This window comes from Ambystoma mexicanum, chromosome 12 (genome assembly GCF_040938575.1).
Source record: "Ambystoma mexicanum isolate Mex_15411 chromosome 12, UKY_AmexF1_1, whole genome shotgun sequence".
In the NCBI taxonomy this organism is placed as follows: Eukaryota; Metazoa; Chordata; class Amphibia; order Caudata; family Ambystomatidae; genus Ambystoma; species Ambystoma mexicanum.
The window spans coordinates 174,081,834-174,100,387 of NC_090936.1; the positions used below are offsets into that span (position 1 = coordinate 174,081,834).

At 46.8% G+C, this 18,554-nt stretch overlaps 1 protein-coding gene across 1 annotated transcript in view; it reads left to right on the plus strand.

Annotated features, from left to right (window-relative positions):
• POLR3B (RNA polymerase III subunit B) overlaps positions 1-18,554 on the plus strand; it is a 1,940,302-nt gene that overhangs the window by 631,185 nt on the left and 1,290,563 nt on the right. Inside the window, exon 10 of the mRNA XM_069628254.1 lies at positions 16,916-17,038. Within this exon, the coding sequence (XP_069484355.1) occupies positions 16,916-17,038 (123 nt within the window). The remainder of the gene's footprint in view (positions 1-16,915; positions 17,039-18,554) is intronic.

Sequence of the window (18,554 nt, forward strand, 5' to 3'; positions counted from 1 at the left end):
TGTTAAACATGTTAAAGATCCTCGAAGTTCAAAGGATGCACTCAGAATTGCGACGGCTGCAGCGAGGTAGCCAGGGAGATAGCAGTCAACATGTTGGCCCAGGAACACTTTGAAAGGCTCAGAAGGCACAGATCCTCAAGCATAGGTCGAGACTGTTCACACTGGTCCAGGGGTCGAAGCACCAACTAGGGTCTTTCGGAGGAGGAGGGCTTCACCAGGACATCACTGGAGTTGGTCCACTTCAGGGGTCTTCCTTGGGTTGTCAGCTGGCTTCTCCTCTTTGTAGAAGACTTGGCTCCAATGATGATCTGTCGAATGGATGCAGTAGCCCTCCTTTTTTATCCATGATTTGGGCCGTGAGCTTGCCCTAGCCCACCAGTGGCAAGGATCTACACCATTCAAACTTGGATAGCCACAGGCCACAACATCTTCTGAGCAACAAACAGTCAGTATGTGTACTGGGACAAGACAGTCCCAGCCCCCACATTCGGGCTTACACACAAGCTCCACGTTTGCCCGCGAAAGCAGCAGCTTTTCAGCCGTCAGAAGGTAGGAAGAAGGCCAAAGAACAATATGGCCAAAGGACAAGCAAAAACCCTGTGGCATTGCCATCTTAGGGTGCTAGCCACCCTTATTGCAGCAAATGCAAAAATGCACAAATAAAATTACAAAAACACGGTAGAAAAATATCCACTGCCACCAGCTTATTCTAGGTACATTGTAAAAGTAACCAAAAAGCTTTACAGAAAAAAATCTAACGATGCAAAGTATCCTAACCGCATTTCACTTTAAGGTGCATTATGCAATTTTAACAATACATAAAATTCACAGAGACATGTCTCTCAGTACTAATGATCTTTTGGACTGATTCGTCCCCCCCCATTAGAATGAGTAAAAGGATGAGGGAAGTAAAGCAGAAGGCAGGACAAGAGTGTACACATACCAAAAATAAAGGGTGTTCCATAAAAGTCCATGGGACGACGAAAGAAGCAAAAAGAAAATCTTTCCTGACATAGAGCGGCACTGTTTGAGAGAAAGGAGGGAATTCGTCTGAAAGACCAAAGAAATATCGAGGCTTAGTACCACAAAATGAAATACATCAATCACGGCTCGAAAAGATACAAGTATCTTTATTCTGTACAGATTGAAAGCAAATCCGATAGATATCTGGCTCCCAACACCTTGCACTGTGTACCAGCAGACACAGTGAGGGGTGAGTGTGCTGGACATCTTAACACAGGCTTTTTTATACAGTTTTCAATCATTGTCCAGCCCCTCTCCAAACTAATCATTTATATGCTAGGGTTCGTGCCCAGTTCACATGACAAATATTACAATATTGTTCAACGGTTTTGACAAGTTTGCATGTCCATGAAGTTACACTGGTGACATTGGTTCTCTGATCCACAGTAAGCCTTGTTTCAAGAATCGCTACAATGCAGTCTTGCAAAAACACACAGTCTGAGTTTGTTCTACATTGTCTCGTTGTTTATATGAGGATTAGGCTTGTGAGCGCAGACAACTCTTCGATTGCAGTTCATACGAGTCACAAGGTTTATTTGCATAGGACAAACAGTCTGCTCTCGGTCAGCCTAGATGTTGACACAACTCAAAGGTCGTTCGGCTCTGCTGCAAGTTGAAAACACTGTCCACCATTTTAGAACACAAGGCAAGAGTCCAAATCAAAATGGCGGATAGTTCTTAAAATGGCAGCGAAGTTGATCAGAAATCGAAGCATTTCGAACGCAGTTTTCTGTGCAACCCGAATGGGCTTATGCCAGTATTCATAATAAGGCGGTATTATACGAATACAGTTTAACAAGGTGTCTGGTGTTTGGTTTTGGGAGGAAGGAGGAGGCTCAACAAAAAAGGAGAGAGTTCTTGTGAAGGGATGAAAGGAGGAGACTTGGATCTAGGCAGAGAATATGCTGAACAATCAGAACATCATCCAGGAGAGGGACTTGTTCGCAGGGAGAGGAAAGGAGATGGAGATCCCATCTAGATTGGAAACAGGTTGATTGGTTAGCGACTGTGATAGAGCCATATCAATTTAGGAGGGAGGGAGAAGTAGGGACCACCCTGTTACATAGAGGCTACCCATGCAAAGTTCGTTCATGGGGAGTTTGCAGAAACGGGAGGCAGTCCAACGTCTCTCGAAAATTAAGAAATACCAAAACAAAGTCTTCCCCACTTTAAGGAAGATATTGTCGATGTCAGTACCATGTGGGTAGTCTAGTCCTTCCACCTTCTGCTCGAGGTGCAGGATTTTCCCTGGCCCTGACCCACGGCTCTTAAGCAGTGTAACAAAGGCATGCTATCAACAGTAGACACAGACACAAAAATGTACGTTTTCAAAAACCTTTATTTTGTAATGTCAAAGGGTTGGGAGAATTCCTAACTGCCCCTAACTTTATAATGGGAGAAGTCTCTACCATTAAACAAAAGAAAACCAGTCCAAGTCAGTCTAGTCAAATAAATTGTCTGTGTTGTATACCTAACCTTGCCCTCACCCTTAAATAACAAATGTGAAAAGGGAATATGCTTCAAAAGAAAAGTGATTCAAAAGGTTAAGTCAGAATGTTTGTTTGTTTTATTATTTATAATGTGCGATCATACCCTCCGGTAACAGGGCGCACATGTACATGCGAAACTTAGTTACAACAGCGTGATTAAATAAATACATATAAATATAAGTACACTATATGTAGGAGCTGGCATTGGAAGTATAAACAAGTGAAAGTTAGATAAGGTATGTACAAATAAACAGTGGGGTGGAGGGACGGTGCTCCTCACGGTAAGAGCTGGCTACATGTTGCATTTAATGATCCTACACTTTCAACCATAGGACAGCGTTAGTCCGGAAGTTTTGGTAGGGAAGGTCCATTCTAGGAGTGGGAGGTAGGGAGTTCCACAGTTTAGCTGCTTTCACCTGGAAGCTGTTGCCCCCTATTGTGGAGCGATTGAAATTAGGAATAGAAAGGCAATCTTTGTAGGCTGTTCTTGTGGGTCTCAGGGAAGTCTGTCTGCGGAATCTGTCGACCAAGTAGGTGGGAGCAGCCTTGTTAAGAGATTTATGAGTAAGTGACAGGGTTTTTAAGAGAATTTTGTCGTTGATTGGGAGCCAGTTATTCTGACGGCTATAAGCAGAGATGTGGTCTTTTCTGGAGAATGCCTAATGCCGCTCTGAGGGCGTTATTTTGTAAAGCTTGTATTTTACTGGTAATAGCTTTGGTAGACCCTAGATAAAAAGGGCATTACAATAGTCCAAGCAAGACAAAATAAGGGCTCTGGCAAGGGTTGTGCAGCTAATATCGGAGAGAAATGGCTTAGCTGTACGGATCAGTTTACACGTGTAGGCCGTAGAGGATGCTAAGGAGTTAACCTGTTTAGTAAATGAGAGGTTTGAGTCCAGGTAAAAGCCCAATGTTTTTATATTACCTCTTGTCCTACTTTGATACTGTTACCATAAATTATAAATGAGGAATAGACATGGCCTAGTTTCTTTAGGCTGGAGGTGGTACCCAGGATGATGAGTTCAGTTTTATCATCATTCAGGCATAGTCCGTGTGTGGCCATCCATGCCTGTATGATGATGTACACTCTGTTCACCAAGGCCAAATCCTTTTCATAATCCCCAGAAAGCAGAAGGAGGATCTGGGTATCATCTGCATAATTAGTGTAGGTGATACCAAGATGATCCAGATCATCGAAAAGGGGCTTGGTAAAATGTTGTACAATGTGGGCGAGACACAAGAGCCCTGTGGCACGCCACAGGTGATAGGGTCTGCCGCTGCTATGGGCGAGAAGACCCTCATGGTTCTTCCATTTAGGAAGGATCTAATCCAGGTAATAACACCATTGGAGAAGTGAGCGGCTGTGTTTAGGTGGGTGCATAGGATAGTATGGTCGACCAGGTCGAATGCAGCCGAGAGGTCTAGAAGGAGGAGTAGGGCGGCTTTACCGTTGTCTCTGAGCTCATCGACTTGGGTCTTAAGTCAATGTGGGCAGTATCAGTCCCATGTTGGGGACGGAAGCCTGATTGTCTAGCTCCTAATAGATGGTGTGCTTCCAAGTGCTTCTGGATTTGTACGTAGGCAACCTTGTCCAGGATTTTTAGGAGAACGGGTACGGTTGTAATGGGTCTATAGTTAGTTGGCGTGGATGGGTCAAGGGTGTTTTTTTTTAGGAGTGGAAGTACCCAAGATTGTTTGAGATTGATGGGGATGGAGCCAGTGGAAAAGGACGCATTGATTAGCTTTGTGATGAAAGGGGAAAGGTCTCGGGCAGCATCCTTAATGAGTTGTGCGGGGCACAGATCACCCTGGCAGTTGGAAGGTTTCAGTGACAAAATGATTCTTTCTACTTCGAGTATGGAGACTTTGGTGAAGTTGAATCGGGTAGATTCAAATTCAGTAGCTGTAGGACTCTCGATAGGTTTGGATGGGGGGGTCGTTTAAGGAGGCTCTTTTGCAGAAAATATTGTTTGTAGAGTGGAAATCTTATTGGCTAATGCATTTTGGATCTCTGAGCACCAGTTTGTCTTTGGTACACGTGTCAGATGGTGCTATAGGAGTCTCTATTTCTTTGAGGATAGAGAATAATTCCTTCATATTTGATTTAGCTTGGGATATGCGCGAGTAGAACGAGATTCGTTTTGCTAGGCATATTTCATTTTTGTAGAGAGCTGAAAGTTTGAAAGTTTAGTGAGTTTAAGTTTGACTGTTGATGGTAGTTTTTTCCAGGCGGCCTCACAGTTTCTTTTTTTGCTGCCTTAGGTTTTTGAGGAATGGTGTAAACCATTTGTTCAGATGCGTTTTGGGCTTACTTGGTCTGAGTTTGAGGGGGGCAATTAGGTCAAGCGAGGAAGACACGATTTTATTGTATTCTTCGACCAAGGTCTCGGATCCGAATTGTCAGGGAGCGTGTTGAGGGTGGGGAGTAAAGTCGGGATAAATCTCTCCACAGTAATACTCATTTTATTTCTGGTAAGCATGGGTGGAGCCCTGATGGCTAGCAGGGGTGGGGGCCTGATAGTAGAGAGCATGAATGACACAAGGTGGTGGTCAGCCCAAGCTAAAGGTGAGATAGCAAGGATGTTGCCTTGACAATTGTAGTCGGCCACCGAATCAAGTATTCTACCTTTATCATGGGTGGGTGCATTGCTTCTTTGAGTAAATCCTATTTCAAAAAGGGGGTTTGAAGGTAGTGTTGGCAAGCCGGTCAGATGGGTCATTGAAGCCCATATTGAGTTCCCCAAGAATAAGTACTTGTGTGGAACTTTTGAGGTTGCTGGACAGAATGGTGTTAATGTCATCATCAAATGTTCCCAGGGGGGGCAGGGGGCTGTAAATCAGGTGGATATTGAGGGTTTGGGCATTAGTGAGTGGAACTTTAACAGAGAGTAATTCACACGAGGACATTGATGGGAGTAGCTAATCTCATGGAGAGACTACATTTGTAGATAATAGCAATACCACCTCCTCTAGATTTTAGTCTGTCTTGTCTCAATATGGAGTACCTATCCGGGACTGCTAGCATAAGCATAGGGCCTGCTGCCGGATGTAGCCATGTCTCTGTAATGGCGAGGAAGTCAAGGTCTTCTCTGAGGATCAAGTCTGCAATTTCCGTAGTGTGTGCTACTAAAGATCTGGCGTTGATTAGAGCTCCCTTGATCTGAGGACTCACGGTAGTTGTGGTAGGGTGGTGGACTTTTATCTTTTTAGGTTTACTATGCTTGGGTGGACTGTTTGGAGGTCTAGGGTCAACGTTACGAGGTGGGTTTGAGTTTAGGTTAGTTTGGCCAGGCCGGGTAAGCATAGTCCTTAGTCTGGTTGTAGAGGGCATAGAACGGATGGGAGGCTCATACATTTTGGCTAATCTGGCTCTAAGTCTTGGGTTCCTAGCTGAAGTTGGGCAAGGATTACTTATTGTTAGGCAGAAACCTGCGCAGTTCCCTTAGGGGCCACTGCAAAAGGCTTAGGACTACAGGTGTTGGCAGTAAACCCAATTTGTAGCAGTCTGTACCACCCAGATTTACCTGGTAGCTGTGGCTGAGCAGCCAGACTTCTCTCAAGAAGAGTTAGACAGTATATAGAGTATACAAAATAGGTACAGAGATACAGTAGCACAAGCAAACACTGACCAGAGATTGGGTATAAAAGTATTTAATTATTTATTTAAAAACACACTTGTAAAATACACTAACACTAATATGGCAAGCAAGTTCAAACGCAGTCACTATCAATATATATACATCCTTGATTACTTATTGAACAAGTCTTAGTTAAAACACCACTTATTTGCAGACAGAGGTGAGCGCTTAACCTAAGATGGCACTCCAATAAGTTAGTTAAAAAGGGAGGGAAAAGGTAGAATTAGGACAGCACAATACCAACACTTTTCAAAGAACCACAGCAAGTCAGAAAAAGGCAGAGTCTACTGTTAGAGCAAGAAAGTTCATAGGCCAGGCCCACTCTTGGAGAGAGCAAGGCGGAATGTGTCCAAGATCACACAGTTGAATAATACTTTAAAAAGTCTTTGCAGATAGTTCGAAAAGAGTTGGATCAGTTCAGAAAGTTAGTTAGCAGGTCCCAGGTCACCCCAGGATAGAGAGTCAAGGATTTACGGGACACCTTGAACAGTCTGTTGCAAGGGAGACCAGGCGGGACACAGTACCTAAAATGGTGAGAAAGCTTCAGCGCGGGCAGTTGTTCCTGGCAGCGGGTGCAAGTCGGGGCTTCGTCCAGGGGAAGAGAAGATCTCAACGTGGAGGAAAGCTGGAAGGTCGTTGCACTGCCAGGGAAGACACCAGCCGCAGAGCTTCCCGGTCAAAAGGTACTACCCTTTTATTCGCGATAGTGGTGAAGCTTGGCTATCCTGCCGCCGGGGTGCTTAGCACAGGCGATTCGACCACGAGGCAATCCAGGAAGGCGAAAAGAGGGCGAACTGGTTATCCCCACCAGTTCAGAGGAAGAAGACTCTCCGGGATGAAGATCTTCTCTGTTGTCGGTAAGTGGTGAGGCGGTTCAGCAGGGCTCCACCGGTGGTGTCGTCGTTGCAGGTCGGCTCAGCTTCTCCCTCTTCGGATTCTTTGGTCGTGTGGCGACTTCTGAAGTTCCAGTCCCCAAAGCCCTGCTTTTATGCAGAAAACCCCCATTCATCAGTCCTAGCTGTCACTCAAACATGCTAAGTGGTGAGCCGGGCGGCTCACCACTGGGCCAATCACACAAGAGTGCGACTTGAGTTGCCAAGGCAACTCAGTCCAGGGTGCCTAAACCCCCCTCCCACACATCCTGTAGATCCAGACAGAGTGGCACCACATTTGGAGGCTTCTGTGCAAAAGCCCGTCAAAAAGTGGAAGAAAGGGCTCGACTTGGGTTGGAGTTACAGAGGCGAACACAAACGCCATTTTAAAACCGAGTCCTGGCAAAAAGACCCAACCGGGGAATAAATATTAAATAAATAACCCGGCGGTATCTTTAACATTGCACCAAAAAAGTGGTGCGTTTAAAATGAATGGGAAAATCCCATAGGAAATATTCCGGTGGAATATTTCGCGTGGTAACCACTGCCACCAGCCAGAAACTCGACGAGGGGGGGCTGCACAGTGCCCCTTCGAAAAACAGACCCAGGGGCAATCTAATTACCCCTACCAGTACTTCCACAATATGATGGTTTGTACTGGTTCTGTTCACAATTTGACTAGTAAAGTCAATGGTGACTTTACATGCCCTGGGAGACAGTAGTCAGTCCCAGGGTATGGAGTCTATGCTTGGGGGTCACCCTGACACCCCTGTGTTACTGCACTGAGGGTGCTGTGTAACACACTTACCAAAAACATATGAAACCCTATGGAGTAAAAGACCCCATAGCCCATAAAATACATTACAAAGTAATATCTCAAATCATGTCTAAGAGTGGGAGAAAAAGAGTCTCACACTTAGCAGGAGAAAAAAATAAACCCCAAAACTCCAGCAAGGCTGCTGGGGGACTCACTAGGTTTGGGAAATTAGCCCTAACGGAGATTTCTCCCTAACACTTATTAGTAGAGGTTGGGTGTCATTCTTATCTGAGAGTGATCTAGTAGTTGACGTGTTGTGGGGTTTGGGCGAGTGCATGTGAGTGAGGTAGCATGCTGTATAGCGTGATGATACTTCTAATGAGTAAGAGATAGGCAGTCTGGCTGGTGGCTAGGGGCAATATGCTAGTTCGTGATGGCAGAGATTTTATTAGGTGGCTAGTTAGTTAGCACTATCACTTAGGATAGGTGAGCAATCAATACAGGCCTGAGCTGCCCCAGAACAGACTAGGACAAGCAGATCTTGCTGTGTCCTTGAGCACGCTGGCCTCGACTAGAGTGTGGTTACCAGATGGAAGGGTGAGACATGCAATCAGTACAGAACATATAGCAGTTGCAGGTCAGTTAAGGCAACAAGCTTAGTGGGGTGCTGGCCACAAGCTCAATAGTGCAGTCATTTAGTGGCTAGGAGAGCAGTTCTGCGGGCATAAGCCAACAAGGATCAGGTTAGGGCAAGCAAATCATTCAGGTCCTGGGTCTCATGGCAGGACATGCAATCAGTACAGGGAGGGGCAGTTGCAGGGCAGGTTAGGACAGGCAGGCCAATGGCGACAGTGGACTCGAGCTGGCTATAAAGTGCAGACAGATCAGTGCAACAGATCAGTATGGTCTCGAGCAATTGCGGGCCAGTGAGGCGAAGGCACGGAGAGGTGCTGGCCACATACCAATTAATAATAGCTTTTTTAAGCGGGTGATAACTCCCTTCCCCATGTTCAAGCCACAGGGTCTCAAGAGTTAAGAAAAGGATAGATGGGTGGCCTAGTTCTCTCAATGTGGAACACGTTGGCTTGCTGGTACGATTCAACCCTCTCGCCCCTCGTTTACTTCACCTCTCTACTACCCTTCCCTTTCAGGTCCGATATAAACATCCATCCAATAGAAGGCTTAGCTTGTGCTCTCCAACTAGTATAAATCCGACAGTTTAAGGCGCTGAGGGCACCACTGTGTTCTGTAATCTTCCTTTAGGAATGCCAGCACCAATCTCCCGAGAACTGCTGTATATTATTGTGTATTGCATATGTTGCTCATTCCAGTGCCACTAGGTCACAAACCTTACGGAGCCAGTCTTGAGTAGTGGAGATGGCTGCTCCCTTCCATCACATTAGCAGCATTGCCGCAATTGTGAGCATTGTTCATGCCTTCCGACGCCCTCTGAGGTCGCCCTCTGTGTCCTCCCCCAGCACTATTTCCTCCTGAGACGCTTTTGACCCTTCCCCAAAGACCTGCACCTGGGACTCCTTTATCTCCCTCCAAAATGGTTTCATGTTCAGGCATTTCCACCAAATGTGGGACCAAGTGACAGCCTTCCAACACCCCTGCAAGGTCCCGGGATAAATCTTGTGAAGGCGGGCCTCAGTGTAATGCCAGCTCAATAGTAATTTATACCAGAATTCCTGTCATTGGGATGCGTTGGCCACATTTGGGATCAGCCTCCACAGCCTCTTCCAGTCTTCCCTATTCACTTCACTCCCAATCGTTTTCTCCCAGCTTTCCATGAAGGGCCATGTTGCTCGGGGTGTGGCCTCATCCAAGATCTTGTAGAGTTTCGATATAAGGCCCTTCGCCCTGTTGTGTGTTGTAAGAAATATTTCAAAGGGTGTAAACTCGTGGGTGGCCTCCTCTTTAATCTCTGTAGTTTGTACCCAGTGCCTTATCTGGAAATACTGTAAGCTCTCCCGCTCTCTCACGCCGAAACATTGCTTGCACTCAGTGAAGGGTCTAATGGTCAGGCCCTGGAACATATCCTGTATTCTGCGACATCATCCTTCTTGAAAGTGTGTGAATGACCCAGGTTCTATTCCTGGTGAAAACTCCAGATTGTTAAAAATGGGGGTCAAAGGGGAGGAAGGTCGTGATCCTGTACTTCCCTGCCAATTTGTCTGTGTCTGCAACTAATTTCGTTATAGCACTCAGGTACATGTGCTTTGGCCTCTGCTGGCGAGGGAGCCACAGCACTTCTCCAGGTCATGCCTTACCACTGCCCAATCCATAGCCACCCACCATTTCCCCTTGGGGCCCGAAAGCCATTCTTGTACAATCCACAGTTGTGATGCTTCATAGTATAGCTGGAAATTAGGGAGTGCCATCCCTCCTTTCCTCTTTGGGGACGTCAGCAGGGAGCGACTAACCCTTGGCCTCCTGCCTTCCCATATGAAGTTTCATGTTGTTTTCCCTAACTTTTCAAAGAAACTATTCGGGACCACTAACAGGATGGCCTGATAGAGGTAGAGCAGCTGGAGGAGCGTCACCATCTTTACTGCTGCCATTCGGCCCACCACTTTTGGATGTCTGCTTTGATAGATAACAGCATGCGAGGGTAATTGGCGGCATACCTACCAGCGAGAGTAGGGGTAATCCAGATTCTCAAGTATTTGATCCCCACAGTGCTCTATATGAGTGGTGAGGAGGCCTTCAACTCCGCCACTTCCCTCCCTCTCGCTGTAAGATTCAGTATTATTTTGAGGCCTGAGACCGCCCGAAATCTGATAGCTCCCTACATGCCCCCAACGACCCTCCTGGTCTTGTGAGAGAGAGGAGCATATTGTTCGCGAATGCGGCTACTTTGTTTGGTACCAGGGAGATAAGGCAGCACGTGGGGCCCCCACCAGGAGCTAGGTGGCAGAGGCTCCTGCAATGATTGAAGGGGGAAAGAGCTTGGGGCACCCCTGCCACATAACGTGCTGGGCACCATCCCAACCATATGGGTTGCCCCGAGTGCAGCGAGGGGACCGCCTAAAGTGGTCCGGGACGTGGCGGAGCAAAGGGAATCGGCTGGGCCAGGAGCGGCAGAGCCCATTTCACGGCATGATCTCTATAATGACTCTCCAAATGTCGCTCAAGAAGGCCTTTCAGGACCAATTCCAATTGATGAAGATGGATCGCAACACAGCCTTGGCAGAAAGAAGGCAGGAGGTTAGCCAACTGGAGGAGAGGACGGACCTGCTCGAAAGGGGTCTTCAGGAGGTGGACAAGGACACTACTGTGCACAGTGAGGCCAAAGAGCGACTCAATGCGGCCACGCAAAACCTAGAGCTGCAGATGGAAGACATGGAGAATAGATCAAGGAGGCCCAGAAGCTCTTTGCGGACATCCTGGGTCATACGAGCCCGGAGGAGATCGGGCTAGACAGGAGCCACAGAACAGGCAGAATGGCAAGGGGTGCTAGTGGCAAACCAAGAAATGTCCTGGTGGCATTCTCGCGCTATGCCCAGAAAGAGGAGGTCCTACAAGCGGCGAAGGCGAGGGAGCCGGTGCAATATCAGGGAACTTGAATTTCGCTCTCCCAGGAGTTGGCGGGCAGCACCCTGTGGAAGAGAAGGCAGATGAGCCCAGTGGTAAGGGAATTGGCCCGCAGCAGCATCCAGTACAAATGGACATTCCCCTTCCTAACTGGTGTTTGAATGGGATGGGGCCCAAAAGCACATTACATCAACCCAGGAGGGAGATGATCTCCTGCAATTAGACGTAACCCAGAGCCTTCAGGAGGCCTTCCCTCCCAGCGGGAGAATCGCACAAGGCCTCGAAGTTGGATAGAGAATGCAGATTTATTCAAAGTCGAATAGAGAAGGCAGATTTATAACAGCAGTGGGGGACTATATGGGATTCAGGGACACACTGGCCTCAATATATGCGCCTAATTTAGGGCAGGAAGCCTTCTTGAGGAAACTACTGAATATTCTCGAGGGGTTTGCTAAAGATCACAATCCTAATGGGTGACTTTAATTCGGCCTGGTTTCGGGAGTGGGGCAGACGCTCTGGGAATAGCTTGTAACGGGGGGGAGTGGCCATTGCCTCGTTACAGAATAGGTTTGAAGCTTTGGATCTAAGGGGCATGTGGAGGAGAGTGAAAGGGGACAAGGAAGGGTTTACTTTCCTATTCAATGTCCATGGAATACAATCCTGCATCAATTATGTGTCAGCCCCCTTATTGGGAGCGGAGGACATTGAGGTGGGCCCACTCAGAATAGCTGACCATGCAGTGGTTGCATGGAGCTGCCTAGCGAGCCGCAGACCGGGGATATAGAGATGGAGGTTTCCGGGAGAACTACTGCAGGACCCGGTCATGAGCGGGGAGCTGGAGGATAAGATCAAGGCCTTCTTCGACACTAACAAAGCCGCGGACAAGGGGGGGAAGAGCATCCTTTGGGATGTGTTTACAGCTACAATTAGAGGGGAATTTACAGCTGCAATGGCAGAGGGAAAGGCAGATGAGGCTGCTGGAGTCCCAACTGGAGGCCGAGGTGGAAGAACAGGAAGCGAGCGACCGGATACCGCCAGGTGGTGGGCCAACTTAATGTCCTTCGAACTAAGAGGGCAAAAAGGTAATTGCTATTTGTCCACCAGCAGTACTATTTGAAGGCCAATAAGGCAGACTCACTCCCGTCACAGCTCCGGAGAGGGGCAGCGGATAGCAACAATATATCGGCCATTACGGATGATCACGGAAACAATCATTCCCTCAAGGAGAAAATTCAGGAATGCTTTGCCAGCTACTATGCAGCACCGTACTTGTCTCTGATCTGAGCCTGCCAGGTTAGCTGCAGACTTCCTGGACAGGATTCAACTGCCCTCGGTGGGAGCAGAGGCTGGGGAAGCGTTAGGGGAGGAGATTGTGGCGGAAGATGTCAGAAGGGTTATAGCGGCCCTTCCCCCAAATAAAGCACCCGTGCCATATGGCTTTACGGAATCATATTAGGCATTTGCGGGGGGAGTATTGGACCCGCATCTCACAAGCTTATTTAATAATTTTCGGAAAACTAGTAGAATTTCGGCGTCCATGGATGAGGCAAAAATCACAGTCCTTCCGAAGCCCAACAAAGATCAGACCAGGTGTACGGTGTAAAGGCTTTTAATTGTGGACACCAAAATATAAATCGAAACATTAGCCAACAGGCTAGAGAGATTCCTCCCGAGTCTGATTCACCCAGACCAATCGGGATTCGTACACGGGTGGCAGACGTTTCGATAACATCAGACAGGTGGTACACCTAATAAAAAGGGCACACAAAACATCAACTCCCGCGGTCCTCCTATCACTTGATACCGAGAAGGCCTTTGACCAAGTGGAGCGGTCTTTCCTGTTCTAAGTGATGGAAAGGATGGGTTTGGGAGGGACATTTTTACAAATGGTGAAGGCCAACTTCAATACAATGGTGGCGCGCCTCCTAGTTAATAGGTCCTTGTCCAGGGCTATCCAGTTACATAGAGGGACCAAGCAGCGGTGCCCCCTATCCTCCCTCTACCTGGAGCCATTACTGCAGTCCCTGTGTGAATCTGGCAAGGTGCATGGCATTCCTTTCAGCGGTACCAAAATAAAGATGGGGAGATCAGTGGGTGCCTCTTGCCACGCTCTGCCTCCTTCTGCAGTACCTTGAAGTGGGGGAACTGATTGGCCTCTCATTGCTCAGCCGCTTTCTTAGCCTGCTTCCCTCCGAGCCATCAGAGCTCCTTCTCCAAAGCTGTGCAACTTCCAGCAGGGTACCGCGCAGGCGTGCATTTCTTCTTTTCCTCGCCTCAGTGCTCAAGTTTCCTCAAGGCCCCCCAAGCTGATGCCCGGGAGATCCCCCTCCCACCCTGTTACGTGCTCTGATGCTCACCACCACAGTCCGGTGCCATGCTGGGACTCCGACTCCATCTGTGCCTCTGCTTCCCCACAGACCATCTACCCGCTGCCTGGGGATGGCTGATTGCAGCAGGGAGGTCTCTTTCATCTGCCCTCCGCACCAGCCATTCTCCCTGGCCGGCCATGGGCTCTCCTCTCCCAGTGGGCCGATGGCTGATGCTGGTGAGCCCTCCTTGTCCCCACCACCTGGGGATCTTCTCCTGCTGCTCCCGCGGATCATCCTTGGGCCGGCCCCGCTCTTGCCTGGTCCCATTTCCACCGCCTCACTGGTGCGTTAGGTGCGAGCCATGGTAGCACAGTCCCGCTCACCGTTCCTTCCTCTGGGATCCTGCATGAGCACTCATCGACCAGCTCGGTCGGATGCGTCCAGGGGTTTCTCGCAATCTCTCTGCTCCCTTAAGTGGCTTTTCTCGGTGTCAGGGTGGTGGAAGAGCCTATGAAATAGAACGGGGGTGGGAGGCTACTGCCGACATGCCCCTCGGGTGTCAGCGGCCATCTTCGTTTCTATGTTTCATTTTTTTTTGTCACTTCCAACTGTCTGAAAAGTAAAGTGTGGGTGATCTCCAGTGACATCACTAATGGTAAATTTATATATTTTTGTAGTGTTGAGTTAATAGTACTCCTTACCTATTATTTTAATTGCTTGATTCGTGTTGAGGCCTAGTAAATTAGTGTATTTTTATACTTATTGATTTTATGCGAGTGCTCGGTTTGTCTCATTTTACTATTACACCGCCCCTATAGCTCCTGAAGTCCTAGGCCTTACTGCCCCTCCACCTACCTTGATAGAGTTTGGCACCATCGAAATGTCTTTTTCTCTCTTCGCTAAATTAGGGTAGCCTCTCAGAACCCTTCAGCAGGGCTGGTTCTGAAAATCCATGTTAACGGTCGTGTTCCTCCACCAACCTCTACAAACTCCCCCTGAACAAAGTTTGTCCTCGGGAGGCTCTATCTGGCTAAAAGGGTGGTCTGTATTTTTCCCTCCCTCCTAGGCTGGTATGACTCTGTCCCAGCATCTAGCCAATTAGCCTGTTCTCTCTCTGGATCGTCTCTCCTCTCCCTGCCAACAATGCTCTCTCCTCTGTGGGTGTCCATCCTTTTACGTTTATTCCCCTCCTAGATCCCAGTCTCCTTCTTTCACCTCTCTGCAATAACTCACTACTCTGTTTTGTTGAATGGCCTCCTTCCCCTCACTATCTCTCTCTTCACTCATTCCGTCGTCCTTCCATTTCCAGGTAATATCTCTTTCACAGTGCCTCTTGCTAACTCTTTCTCGATTGACACCCTTCGCTCTCCTCTCCAGGGTTGTATCCCTCTTCTACTGGTTCCCAATTATGTATCTTCCTCTAGAAAAGTAATATTGTTTCCTTTTCTCTTTACTACATAATCTCCCTCCTTCAAGCCATACAAATTTCATGCCACAGCATTATTTCCATCTACCTTCAACAAACCGGGATCTCCCTCGTACACCAAACTACTCCTCCACTCTTCCAACAACCCAAGTGTTCTCTCTATGGCCACCTTTCCCTCCGTTCTACCCCATGCTTCTGTCTGGTTACGACACACTAGTGCCTCCTCCTCCTTCTCAGGTTCTTTTTAAATTTTAATTCAGTTATTTATCTTGGGTAGTAACTGCAGGCCTCTGGTTCTGTTGTTTGCTGGTGCTCTCGGAGTCTGGAGTTGCCACCTTTTTGTATCTGGTCCATGCAGGGTCTAGGCAGCAAGGCTTTCCTTTGAGAAGGAACTCTTGTGTGCTTGCAACAAGGCTGTGCCACCTCTGTCAAGGGAAGGCAACACCATTTCCTCAATCCCTTCTGGACCATGTTCGTGCAGGTGTCTTGCAAGAGTGCAGGTCCTCGAGATGCTATCTCACAATTCTTCTTCAGGTTGACCTCTCATTTGCTTCAGTTTTAGAAAAGGTGGTAAGGATGGAGAGGAGATGTACAGGTTAGATGGGAGAAGTTGGGGGCTCTTTGAGGTGGGTGTGAAGCAAACCGTAATAGTGGCCACATCCAAACCCTCCCCATTCTCTTGTAGGAACAGTGCATGGCCATTGGAGTCAGTACTGAATTTACATAGAGGTTTCCAATAGGGACACCCCAGGATACACGAGGCTGGACCCAACGAGGATCAAACAAGGGGCTGCCATCAACTAGTGTAGCACACACAGGAAGGGTTGAGAGGAGATTGGCACAAGGAAACTTTAGGCCTTAGGGCACCTTGGCACACTTACGGTCTTTCGGGGGCACAATCATTATTAGAGTCCCAGATGAGTGCTCATCAGGGAAATATTCAGGTAAACTACATTGATGAAAAGCAAAAATGCTCATGGTATCAGTCCAGGAGTGTAGAATGAAGGTGTCAGTCTCACAATCCTGTCAGAGGAATAATGATCGGCATGGTTTACGCCTGTATTTTCTAATTACTATTGCTCTGTAGCAATTGTTAGAAAAGATGTTCCTAAAATGTAAGTTTGTGAGTTCTGAATTTGAGTGCCCTGCTAAAAAGTGCATTGTATCTCCTCTAAAGGGTGTTTATTAGATTGACAGTTCGTGATATGGCAGTTTTCCAGGCTGTATTGTTTAGGACAGACCATTGGCACCATCTTGAATCCTGAAAAGGTTGCACTGCTGGCCGCCACCTTGAAACACATCTTTACAGAGACTGCTTTAAACCCATTAAGCCCTTTCCGCACTGGTTAATCGGTTTTCCAGTTCAATTTATAACATGGTCTTAACAAAGTGATAGGCATTGTTTACTCCTGGAGATACAATGTCTGATATATCCGATTCTATAGTAATATGTCAGTTATCTATATGAATAAAGCAACATGTTCTATAGTTCAGATAGAACACACGAAGAATAAGTGCACGCGTTTAAAACTTTTAACTGTGGGTCATGCTTTGTCTTGAATTCTTGTAACTAAAACCTTGCATGTGTTTTTTTCTATTGCAAATTGCAAACCTTTAACAATTAAATGCGCACAAATATTTGAGTTCTTCATATCGTTTGCCTTCCTTGTTGCTGGTCACGGTTGCAATTGTGAGCTCTCCCACTGCTTGAGCCCTGGCTGCCAGTGCCAGATGGCACCGAGTCTGAAAGCTGAACGAACATGGGGCGAAGCAATACTGGCACACAATGGTAAATTAGCATAAGCAAATGCCAGTGAACTAGCACAAAGCCTTAGCGACGTCTGTCTTTTCTCCCTTCGATAGGCTATGGGTGTCGAGAGTGACCAGGAGATTGTGCAGATGATCGGCACTGAAGAAAACGTGATGGCTGCATTTGGGCCCAGCATGGAAGAGTGCCAAAAAGCGCAGATCTTTACTCAAATGCAGGTCTGTATTCATTCCACTGGGGGGGCTTTCCTGTCCAGTCCCCCGGTTGCCGGGCAAAGGGATATGTAAAGCGATAGCTGCGTTACAATGTATACCACGAGTGATCTATATGGGCCATCTTTGTGTTATGAAATGGATATTCAAATGGGATATTGCTTGCTATTGTCATGCGATAGGGCTTACAGAACACGTTATCTAATCACAAAGAATAAAGTATTTCAGTGACTAAAGTGTGTTTCCCTTAAGAAAAAGCTTATTTTTCTTTCTTGCTTTTAAGATGGAATCTTCACGGTCTAATTAAAAGACTATGGACTCCTCACCTTGTATCTCGGCTTTAGTACCGTGTGTGCATTGCAATGGTGTATAATTGGCTTTAAGACCCATCTTGTGTAGATACTGTAAAAATGGTGTTGCACTAAAAATCGGCAAGGGGTTCCGCGATGGGGTGTGGGGGGGGGGTGTTTGTCTTTGGTCTTTCAGATAAGGTTGGCAAGGACCAGTGTTTTGGTCCAAATCGAGGGAGAATGGAGTTTGTGGGAACGTCAGCAAGGACCAGGACATCACACTAAAGTCTGGCACCATTCCATACCCAGCCTTATGCCCGCATGTATTAAAATGTGATGTAACAGCTGGTTTTGCTCTGCTGCTTAATGAAGGAAGAATATGATAAGTCGTTCTGTCGGATAACCAATGCAGACCTAGGTTTTGAATGTGCCGAAATAGAAAGTTTCTCTAAAAAATCTCTAGAACGTTTCTCCTTTCCTTTAATTTCTCTTTCCAATGGACTCTCTAAAAAGGCAACCTGCTTCTTGATTAGTGAATTGTATATTTGCTTTATATAGAGCAATGCTATTGGCATCCTTATAGAACAAAATGTACCTCCAGTTGGGTTCTCTGGTTTATCAGCTGTCGTGGCTTTCAATACATAAGGAAGGTACCAAGCTGCGGCTGGTGAATTAGCTAAATTCCTTGGATTCAAAGCTTTAATTTCTCTACAGGCTCGAAGGTCCATCTAAGACCTTTTACCTATGTGTATGCTATGATATGTAAAGAAGCTTGTAAACGCATTGTAATCATGTTATATTTGAAAGCAGGCCTCAAAATTTGGACTCGCCATTGCCAAGAAATAATTGACTTTTGGAGAGTACAAAGTGGTGTGCTGTGTGTTTGTGCAGGGGACAAGTGAGTTTTCATGCCTGACAAGTAACTTGAAGTTTATATCTGTGTGCAAATACAAATAAGGTTGCGCAGGGTTTTATTGCTTGTCCCATACGTTATTTTTATTTTTTTGTGGTGTCCCAGTTTACAATAAACCTTTCACATAAAACATAACATTGTTAGAACTCATCCTAAAAAAGAAAAATATACAAAACCATAAATAAAATATAATTAATAAAATTGCTAAAACCTTTCCCATAATTCATTACATCATTATTTCAAGGTACTTAAGTTAATGTTTAATATAAATACAATAGCGCCAGTGACAGGCAGAGTTCATTACCTGCCACTAATCGCT